This window comes from Mus caroli, chromosome 17 (genome assembly GCF_900094665.2).
Source record: "Mus caroli chromosome 17, CAROLI_EIJ_v1.1, whole genome shotgun sequence".
Taxonomy (NCBI): Eukaryota; Metazoa; Chordata; class Mammalia; order Rodentia; family Muridae; genus Mus; species Mus caroli.
The window spans coordinates 25,935,944-25,947,765 of record NC_034586.1 but is presented as its reverse complement, the minus strand read 5'-3'; the positions used below and the strand labels follow the sequence as shown (position 1 = coordinate 25,947,765).

Below are 11,822 nucleotides of genomic sequence, written 5' to 3'. Positions count from 1 at the left end.
TCTGGACCTTTGGAAGAGCAGTCGGGTGCTCTTACCCACTGAGCCATCTCACCAGCCCGATTTCTAATATCTTAAGATTACTAACACAACATACTGTATATATATATATATATATATTTGTGTGTGTGTATATATATATATATATATATATATATATATACACACACACAAATATATATATATATATAAATAAATAAAAATAAAATGGCCCTAACCCACAACAGAAGATGAAATAGTCATTTTTTTCAGCATCGCCGCCTCAGCTCATTTTCGACCTCTTTCACTCAGCACACATCTGGGATGAGCACCGCTGCCTTGCACTCAGGCTGTGACTGGCCACTGTCTGCACAGAAGTGCTAGGCACTCTGCATAAGCAGATGGGCTGAGCAGGCAAGAACAACACGAGTTCAGTGCAGTGTAACCTGGGACCAGGGTTCATGGATTCCTAATCACGTACGAGTCATGGACACTAACAGTTTGCTGCATCCTAGGCCAGGATCAAAGGCACACCACTGTCACTTCACATAAAGCTGGCAAGGCAGCAACTTCTACAGGTGTCAAATATTTTCAAACAAAATCAGCTCCCCTGGTCTATTAAACAATTTAGCAATAGCATAATACAATGTTAATCAAAAGGGAGCAGATTTAAGACGTCCTGTACATTCAATCAGAAAACCACTGTGATCATTTGTCTACACTAGTGTTAACACTCAGAAATGAGTATGCAGCACTTAATATCCTGCTACCGTGATTCTTCAAAACAGAGCGGGATGTGCAAGACTTTCAGAGAACTAAACTAGGAATATGGTGTTTAAGTCTAACTAACTGCAGCTCATTTTTCTAGAACCTCTCTTTAATATAATCCTATGGACTTTTTAACTGAGCCATGCCAGAGATGTACTTGTCTTACTCTCTCCCTGTATGGGTTTAAAATTTTTAAAAATGCTGAATAAATTCATCACTGACTCTCTACTCATCTAATTTTCCTCTTGACATTATTTCAAAGCAACTGATACAATCCAATTTTTTAAAATAATTCCAATGCAAAATTTTTATAAATGTAACATTACCATTTAACTGGACCAATACAGATTTCTAGAGTTTATTTGATAATATCATCAAAAAATAATTCTACTGTTTTTAAGAGTATATGCTCTATGGTCTTTCTTGAGGGTGAACTGGTAAATTGTTAGCTTATGATGGTTTATCCAAAGACATCTGAACTTTTAAATATTTGGTGAAATTTAAAACTAAATTTCTACTCTTTAGTCATTGATGCCTAATATTTGCCATTGTCAGCTAGAGATAAAATAGCATCCACCAAATTATAGGACTTTAAATTAATCATCATAGTTTGAAGTATCTCTAGAGGTACTATCTCTGAGAACATTGCATACTAAAAAAAAAATCTAAATAGCTTCACAGACCCTCACCCTCCTAACAGCAACAGGTACAACTCAAAAACTGCAGCAGTCATTGGTTAAATGCCCAGGGATTTAGAGAATTCTACCAATTCTTCGTGATCATGTCTCAAATGATCACAAAGAGAAAAAAGGGCAGATCCGTAAGGGCGAAGCTTTAAACTGATGAAGTGCATGCGGAAAGTTACAGAACCACTGTGGAGTAAGTCCCAAGCCTCCTTCCCCACAAAGTACTCATCTGTCCACAGATCTCTGTGAGTCAGAGCTAAAACCATACCTTATTATTCCCAAATGACTGTCAGTCCCACTCAGAGTGCCAGGCTTTATTTAAAACATCTTCTTTCTCAGTAGCCACGTTGTCCTAATTGGCAAGGCAAAGCCAGGTCTCTAAAGCACACAGCTCGTTACATTCAGTCTGGATTACAAAAGCACAGGATGAAACAAACTGCATTGGAATGTACAAATTAACAGGAGTATGGGACAGGGTAGTCAAATTACACTGTAATGTGGAACAAACTCCACAGGGAAGCTGGGGAAGAAATCACTAGTGTCCTTATAAACCACACAAGATTTCCAAATGAGCAAATATACAAGCAGGGGACAGGCTTCTCCATAATTCAACCAAGCTGCTAGCTATGGATATGAGGAAGTCAGTTTCTTTAACGATTATGCACATATGTATGAGAACAGGAATACCAACAAGACAGTTTAACAATCAAAACCTACAGTTACACTGTCTAAATATGAAATTCATCCTCGCCTTCCACTGACAAGGCACCAACAAGCCCACAATTAAAGCACAGTTCCAAACTTTTTATAATCTTTTAAAAAGCTAAACACAGGAGACTAAATTAGAAATAAAGCTTTGTTATGCAGTACCGAGAGGAAGGTTAATGAGCTAAAAGGTATATGAAAAGGAACAAGAAAGATGTTAAGAAATGAAACTCTCACTACCAAAATAGAAAATGCTTTATATAAAAACACCCCCTCATTCCCCCACCCCACCCCCACACACAAATCAGCTAGCTGTTAGCTTCCCAAATCAGCTAACCTGTGACCCTTTCAGCATGCCTCTCTGATTTTCCCTGGAAATCTTGAGACAAATGACAACTGACCTCAAAGAAGAGAGCCTGGAAACAGCAGAAGCTACAGGCTGATATACTGACACCATGTGCTCTACTTCTCAGTTCTCTACTTCACTGGAGCTTTTCTGACGGATGCTCTAAGTCCCATATCATGCCACAGCACACCATGGAGATGAGGAGGACTGGAGCCCAACCCCTCACACCGACTCCTAGCCTTCATTCTGTCATCTATTTACTCTTGGCGTGACAACCCAGGGGAGCTGCAGTTTCCTTATCTGTACAATGGATCTATACAATTAACATTCTAAGGGTCATAAAAGAGCTTCAGCAATCTTAGTCATCCAGGCAATTAATTCAGACTTTCAAAACTTCTGAGAAGCACAAACAGAACTGTCCACACCCTTCCTTTATCTTTTTTTCCCCACAAATAGTTAATTCTTGTTTGTGCCCAAGTTCTCTCTCTCTCTGTTTTGTTTTGTTTTTGTTTTTGTTTTTGTTTTTGTTTTTGTTTTTGTTTTTGAGACAGGGTTTCTCTGTATAGCCCTAACTGTCCTGGAACTCACTTTGTAGACCAGGCTAGCCTCGACTCAGAAATCCGCCTGCCTTTGCCTCCCAAGTGCTGGGATTAAAGGCGTGCGCCACCACTGCCTGGCTCCAAGTTTTCTTCTTTAACACTGTTTGATCATGTATGGTTTATTTTTCTCCAAACAATTCTCTATTTCTACTAAACCTTTGGTCATAAGGCCTTTTTCTTCCTTGTATCTGATATTCAGTGTAAGAGAACACGAACCTTTGATAAGAGTTCAGACTGTAACTAAATAGATCTATTTTAGAATCGTAAGAGTCAACAAGCACTCTGGACTTCTAATATGAAAGTTTATAGTAGTAAAAATCAAATTTTACTTATGTATTAAACCTTAAGTTAAGGTTTCTTTTTCACTCATTATCCCTTCTGCCTGCCTTTGCCTTCTAAATGTTGGGTCGCCACTCTGCCTGGCTTTTAACAAGCATTTAAATTAAGAGTAGCTATGGTCAAAGCAGTCCTCATGTTTTTTTGTACATATCTCACCTTAATAATATATTTGCTATGATCTCCCATCTTCTTCATAACCAAACAATACACAAATGTATTTTTTAAAGTTAGTGTTATTTTACTTTTTAAAGAATACCACTGCTGCATGCACAAGCAGAATCCAGTCATCCCACATGCTTGCGGTCAGACAATAGGAAGAGGAGGAAGGGAGGAGGGAGGGGGAGGGCAAGGAACAGCAGCAGCAGCAGTAGTAGTCAAGGATGACTTTGAACTTCCAATTCTCCTGCCTCCACATCCCAGGTGCTAGTATGCACCACCATGTCCAGTTTATCTGATTTATTGGGGGTTTAACCCAGTGCTTCATGCATACTAACTAAACAAGGCTCTATCTGCTGAGCCACACCCCGCCTTTTCCTAATATTTTTTAAAGAAAACTTACATAAAGAGGATGGACATAGAAGTCCAGCAACAAAAAACTATAATCAAAATAAAACTGTAACACATTCAAACAAACATGAAGTCCACAACTGACTGCTAATAACTTTTTTAAACATTATATTCATCCAGTAACTTGAGACAGTTCTTCATAAGTATTTTATGTGATCCACCTTATTCAAAGGTTATCTGGCCTTCCTAAGGGAAGATCACTACAAACTCTAATAGAGATCACCCTGCGAACATAGCTACAATCTACTGCAAACTGTGACTGCTATATTCATCTCACCTACTCAAGTTCTCACTCATGAGAAACATTTCTTTACATGTGTAATTACAGCTATCAACAGAATACAGTGCTCTACAGATCCTGGCATAATGTGTTTAAAACTGGACAAAACTCAAATTTAACAATGATGCATTTCTTCAATAAACCTCAAATATTTGACAAATTGCTAACTTTGGATAGATGCAAACTGACAGTTTTCCTACCCCTACATATGTGCACACACAATTTCCACCTACCCTCTAGTTTAGGTGCAAATACCAAGGTATAAAGCCTGCAAAATGATTGTCTCTTTATCCAAATACCATAAAGAATCCAAGATTAAAATTAACAACAGAAAATCCCTTTGATTGGACTCCTCTAAGTCCCCTTTCTGACTGTAACAGACACACCCCAATATAAAAAGACTTAGTTAGACACGGCCTTCTAAATAAAAAGTTTGCATCCTTAGAATTACCCCATACACAACCCCCCGACTCAAATCTAACAACTACCAAAAGCTTCACTGTCCTAGTCAACACTCAAAGGCAATTTCCAAGAGTCTTTCTCAATAACCTGAAAACCATGTTTTTTAAGAAGTCTAATTACCAAGTCTCTCGCCCAGACTCTGTAAGGAAGCCAGAAGCCTAACTCTGTTCTTCACTGGCTTATACACAGAGTTGGCACATCAGCATATTTTAGTTTTGTTAATTTTTAACTCTGTAATCGACTTTATTTCTACATCTCTATCTACAGAACCTCTGCTTTGTCAGCTGTCCCCACACTCTTGACCTCTTCCTTTAAAGGTCTCACCAGCACAGTGCAAGCCGTACTTGAGTTCAGTGTGTTATACAGGCTGCCCTTTCCAACAGTGCATCGCTAGGAACACTCTACATAACGTCCAGCTTTGCTTACCTTTGACAAATTAAATTAAAAAGAGAAACTAAACATATGTAATCAGTAAGGTGAACTGAGTAATAGAAGGTGGCTGCTGGCTATAACCTTGTTTTTAAACAGATTGAGGATTTAAGTTCCCGAAGGAGTCAATCGGCATGTGGGATGATGGTGAAAATCCTGGGCAAGCACCATGTCAACCCTGTGCTTACAAATGATGGCTCTAAAGTCCAGAAAGATGAAGTGACTTACCCCAGATGGTTCATGAGGGATCTGATTAGAAGGGACTAACTCAGCATGACTCGTTTCCTGACTCCAACATGAAAACATTCTTCCTGTGGCATTCTCATTGGTAAAGCAACATTTACCATTAATCATTTAAATCAAGATTAGAGATTAATAAACAGGACCCTACTAAACCAGACATGTTTTTTATAATTCCTCTGTACCCCAAGAGCTTAGCAAATTGGATTTGCTGCAAGTACACATGAAACTTCATTTCCCTCAGAGATGAGATTAGCAACTTAAGCAAATATATGAAGCGCCCAGTGAAGAGAGTCTGCTTTCACGCACAAACATAACAAAGCCCCATGCAAAATCCAAAGGAGAGCTAAATAATTTAATCTTAAAATAACCAAAAAGAAAAAAAATAAATAAATCGTTGGGGGAGGGGGGGAGAACAGAAAACACCCAAACCCTTTTCTGCACTTACCAGCAAAGCATTTGGAACAGAGATTCATAGTCTTGCTGGACCTGGGGTAAAAAAAAAAAAAAAAGAAAAGAAAAGAAAAAAGAAAAAAAGAAGAAAAGAAAGAAAGAAAAGAAAGAAAGAAGAGCTAAAAATTCTGTATCATTCTAATCAAAACAAAAAATTAAATGCAAGCAAAGAATTTGCTGGCCAGACAACTGAACTAATAAGCTAAGAACAAGTCTGGCCAGCTGTCTGTCTATCCCACCCCCAACAAAACAAAAGCAAACAAAACTAAAGTAAGCTGCATGGGTTTTCTTTTACCTTTGCATGAGCCAATGTCTTGTTTTATTTGCTGCAGTTTACAGCTGAGAGCAGTAAGTTCAGGAGTGCTGCCGTGGCCCAGGAGGCAAACACAGTCAGTCACTCTGTGAAGAGCAGAAATGCCTGCACAGGGGTCTCTCACTTTCCCCACTGCTAGGGCTTCCATCTCCTCCTCCTTCCTCTGATTCTAGCTGCTCATATTATGACCTTGTTATTTAAAATACTTCCTTCAGCTGCCCTCAATCAAATTATTTTTTCATTACTTTCATCTATTAATAACGGCTGTAATTCACTGACCTGGATGGGCATTTAACATACATTCTTACTAATCATTTCAGGCTCCCTAACATGGGCATTACCATATCCCCTATTTCAATTTTTAAAATATTCATATTTTGTGTCTTTATAACCAGGAAACCCTCAACAGGGCTATGAGTAAGAAAATGTTGCCCCATCTTCTCCAAGGCATTCTTAAACTGAGGGAGCCCAGCATACCCTCTCATCCCCATTTGACCTGTGAACAGCTTTCCTAAGATCCACACCTAGACAACTGCAGGTGATTCCTATCTGAGCCATCTGAGAGCAAACTCTAACGCCTCCTCCTTCACAGTACAGCACCTGGCGGCACACACCCAGCCAGGGGCTACAAAGCCCCACTATCAGCCATATATATGTGACTCTGCTTCTCAACTTACCACGTTCCAAGCCAACATATCCTTAAAACTCCTTCCAAAGACCCCCAAGAATGCTCTCCATTGAGCAAGCTGGCCTATCTGCAGCTTCACTCCTAGATAACTTTCCTCCCAAGATCTAAGCCTTTGGCCAAAGTTGCCCAGACAAATAGGACAAACCAATTTTCTTCAGTCCTTTTTACTAAACTTTATAATTTAGGCCTTGGATCTGAGTGTGGTGATACATACAATCACTGTGAGCCCCACTTGGGAAAAGGAGGTTGATATAGGGGGGTCACAGTTTTGATGACAACCTGATACATAGCATGAGTTTGTCCTATCACAACAATCACAACTTAAAAAAGAAGGGAAGGGGGGAGTCTCCCACAGGAAGTATTTGCTAATATCTATGCCAAAGATTATAAAACAGTAAACAAATGATTCTCATCTAACTCCAAAGACTCATCTTTTCAGCATGAAAAATAAGGGCTCCTGCTCTCCACAGACGCTGAAGGATACACACCAAGGCCAGCCCAGCACATCGACAGTTCAAAAGAATGATCCCACAACGAGAGATCCGGTCTGAAGGTCAAGTCTGCTGTCTGATAAAGCACAGCATACTCTGGCCTCCGCCTACACAAGACTAGACTATCAGTCATGCCTGTTAACTGAGACTGAGGCATCCTTCTGTTAACCTTAACTTCTCCCAGAAAACCAGGTCCCTGTCTGGTGTTTGCTATCTCTCCTTCACGCAGGATCCAAAGAGCCCACTGCCCCAGGCCTATGGGAGACATAGGAAGCCTGCAGAGAGCTGGTAGCAACACGGCTCCATGTACACGAGTTTTAAAATCTTGTTTCACAAAACTGATGAGGAAAAATACTGGGGGGGGGGGGGGGGGGCGGGCGGGCTTGGACAAAATAGCACTGTTCCCCTCAGTCTCCCTGATCTCTCATCAGATGTTTTATTCAATGTGCCAAATCAGAACTCTCACTAACCCCCAGAGTTGGATGACTCTCTTGGCCACCCTTATTAATAGCCACACTTCTTCCCAGTTGCTCAAATCCAAATCTCAGATGGCACTCTGACTCCCTCTTCCTGCTGCTTCCTGGATGATACTCAGCAAGACCACTGGCTCCACTTGCAACTGTACTTGTTTCAAAGCTCTGTCCCCTAACCACTCTGGCCACCACTAATTCTTGCTACTGTCAAGTGACTTGTCATTGCCTCCTGCCTCCTTACAAAGATTTTAAAACAACTAGGTTATGCTAATTTTCTTAATGCCATCCAACCCTCTGCCATTAGTTTAAGGGTGTTTTGACAGTCTGCTGTCCTTGTGGTCTGGCTCCACCTACCTCCTTTCTTGCTATTTTCACCTCCACTCACCATACTTGCTATGTAACTTAAAATCCTGATCATCCTTCTAACTTCCCAAATCTTTTAATTACAGCCTTACTGTTGCCTCACCTGGCTTGTTACTCATCCTTTACCACTAGAAGCTACTTACTATAAGAGTAGCAATCCTCTTCATCGCTTTGTTTGTTCTGTATTTTATTTCATGTGTATGTATGCCACACACACACCATGGCATGAATGTGGAGGTCGGAAAACAAATTATTCTCAGGAGTAAACTTGTAAGAGGACAGGGGTTTAAAGCCAACTTAGTTAACATTGATACTGTTTTACTGTTTTGATAAAATTGTTTAATGTTCTTCACTTGTTTTACAAACACAAAGTTCTTTATACAAAATTGATTAAGGGGCAAATATGTAAATAAAACTAAAGACAGCTTATAATTCTGCCTTATATATCATTCTGCTAACATTGAATACGCTTGCTTCTTTTTGGGGGGGAGACAGGTATAACTCAGAATTTAGTGCATTTAACACTAAGTCATGTGATAGGCTCATACCATGGGTCCACACTTTCAAATATAACAAGTACTTCATTAAAAAGTCCATCAAAATTCCTATTTTCATTTTCCACGTATATTTACTATTTCTGGCTCACTTCTCTTGCTGCTCTGTAACGCTGTCCTAGGCTAGCAACATTACACACTCCCAATCCACTGCACTCCCACACTAGATTTATTTGTACTACTAGTGCATGCATTATCTTTTTCCCAGCTATTTTTCTATTATAAATACTGCCACAGTGGACATTTTTAGACATAAATCTCTGATAATGAATCTGTGTCCAAATGATTTTTCTTTAAAATTGTTTCTGAGAATATACTAGATAAAAAAGTGTGAATTTGGTCCATATTGTAAAGTTAACTTTTTGGATAAGGTTTACATAATTCTTTCAATACTGAGTATTCCTATTTTTAAATCTTTGCTTTATGGAAAAAAATGATCATCTTTTTAATGATATGTTTTCCTCTGGTTAAAAACAAATACAATTTTAATAATATTAACTTGAAATGGATTTGAGGAGATTAATTTTTTTGATATTTTTCAACAACAACAAAAAAAAAATCTCAAAATGAAGGTTAAGCTGCTCTAGTTCTCCCAAGCCCCCGCCCAACTCCAGCCATCACCTCCACCAATACCAGAGTGAGGGAAGTGCCGTGATTCACAGGAACCCAGGCAGGTGAAGAAGTTGATTACTGGTCATGTAAACTTTAAAATTAGAGAAAAGGAGTGTTGCTTTTTATATTCATGATGTATATATGGAAGCAGGGTTCTACGCATGTGCATTATGTGTGTTTCCATGTGCATCCAGGTGTACTGTGTGGTATATGTCCATGTGGTGGGTGTATGTGCATGTGTGTGCATGCACATGCCAGAGGATGATGATGCCTACCGCCCTCAATCCCTTGCCTGTACTTACTGAGGAGGGTAAACCTGCTCTCTGGTTCTCAGTCACTGAACCTGGTGCTTAATGACAGTTACTCTAGCTGCTCCTGCCCCAGGGTTTCTGTAGCTCTGCCTCCTGAGAGCTAGACTTTCAGGCAAGCTGCCCAGCTTCTCTATGGTCTCTGGGGACCTAGACTTCAGGCTACACGCTTGCATGAGCAGCACTTTACCCACGCAGCCATCTTCCCAGCCTCAAGTGATAGATTTAAGAGAAGAGCATCCATATAGAAACAAACAGGGGTGATGGTACACATCTCACACATCTAACTCCGGCACTGAGGTTGGAGGGGAGACAGATTCTAGAGGTTCTAGCTAAAGCAATGAGCTCCAAGTTCACTAGGAGACCCTGTCTCAAAAGTTAAGGTGGAGGATTTGGAGAATTGTAGCTCTCATAGAGAACCTGAGTCCAGTTCCCAGCACCCAGTTCTAGGGATCCAACACCCTCTTCTGACCACAGGCATCAAACACATACATGGTACAAATACAGGCAAAACACTCATACATATAAAAATAAATCCTAAATAAATATGGTAGAGAATGGCAGAAGACATCCAGTCCTGATGTTAGCCTTGATGACCTCAGCCTCTGCACGTCATGCACAGGTGCAGACACCCTAATAGACACCATCCAGCAGCTTTGGTCTTGGAGTTTGTAGGTTGACACACAATCTACACTCAACCACACCACTAGGTGCAGTGGAACCAAAGAGCACTGTTTCTAGAGAAGATTCTGTGACACTTGGTGGCCACCTAACAATGAAAACGACTTTTATAGGTAGTATTAAAAGGAGACAGAGAAAGAAATTTGAGAGACTACTTTGAGTAGTCTCTAACAAGACTGAAAAACAAAGTGAAAAAAGAAAGAAAATGAAAGGGTTCCCTTTCACAATTTCTGATGATCACCTTCAGCTGAAAGGTTTCATTTAGAAATAACACACTATTTTTGTAGTTGTTTATTCAAAACAGGATTTCTTATGTAACCCTGGGTCTCCTGGAACTCCCTCTGTAGACCAGACTAAAAGATCCTCCCGCACCTGCCTCCCAAGTGCTGGAATCAAAGGTGTGAGCCACCACACACAACTCAGTATTTGTTAGCAGGTCTAACTCGAGTGAGAAACCCTTCTCAACAGGATGTGCAGCCCACCAGACCACAAAGAGCCTACAGGGCAGGTATGGCAACATTTGGAGCTATGACAGAAATTTAGAGGTTGAGGAAGTTTGGCCATGGCAGAAACTATGATAACAGGGAGATTGTCATGGAGGTGGTAGGCTAGAGGCAGTTAAGGAGAAGGTGGTGATGACACCTACAGCTGTAGTCCTGGTTAAAACAGGACTGGAGGCCAATGTGGAGACCATGGCATGAATAACAAGGTGGAGGACAGGATATGGAAGGCCAGAAGAAACTATCTATAATGAAGCAGGAAATGGCGCTATCATGGTACTTACTAGCAACAAAACTATGAAGTAAGGGAGGGACAGTTTGGTTGAAACTGATGGCTCCTGTGGTGGGGACAGTAGGAAAGCACTCTGGTTCTCATGGAGAGCTGTCAGCAAAGCAGCAGCTACTTTAAGACACTATCTGGGGAGCCTTACAGAAATGATAACTAGGAGTGCAGCTCCTGTGGCTCCCAAAGGAACCCTCCTGGTTGAGTACTGCCACACTCTGCAAACACACAGGTAGAGATTACTGCAGGGAAGTGTCCATTTGATGACACTCTTCACAGTTTCTGTCTGTTGTAGCTTTGTCTTTTTCTTTGTCCTACAATGTAGCTACAATGATTATACATCCCTGTAAACTGTGGTATTAATAGCAGTATTCAAACACTAACTCTTAAAAAAGACTTCAAAGGCCGCGTGGTGGCACACACCTTTAACCCCAGCACTCGGAAGGCAGAAGCAGGTGGATCTCTGAGTTTAAGGCCAGCCTGGTCTATAGAGAGTTCCAGGGTAGCCAGGGCTACAAGGCAAAAACAAAACAAACAAAAAAAGATCATTCATTGTTGGGAAATTAAAATAACATTTTCTAATTAGCCTGAATTCTAGAAATCTCTAATTTATGTTTTTTATGAAGACCAAAATGCACACACATGTCAATGCTAAGCCCTCCCCAGCAACGTTAGTGCAGTGATCAGTAACACCGCCCCCCACGCA

At 40.4% G+C, this 11,822-nt stretch overlaps 1 protein-coding gene across 2 annotated transcripts in view; it reads right to left on the bottom strand.

Moving 5' to 3' along the window:
- Positions 1–11,822, bottom strand: part of Zfand3 (zinc finger AN1-type containing 3) — a 203,349-nt gene that overhangs the window by 139,492 nt on the left and 52,035 nt on the right. For both annotated transcript variants that reach the window (XM_029471010.1, XM_021186522.2), the window contains exon 2: positions 5,846–5,886. In XM_029471010.1, coding sequence (XP_029326870.1) covers positions 5,846–5,886 — 41 coding nt within the window. The remainder of the gene's footprint in view (positions 1–5,845; positions 5,887–11,822) is intronic.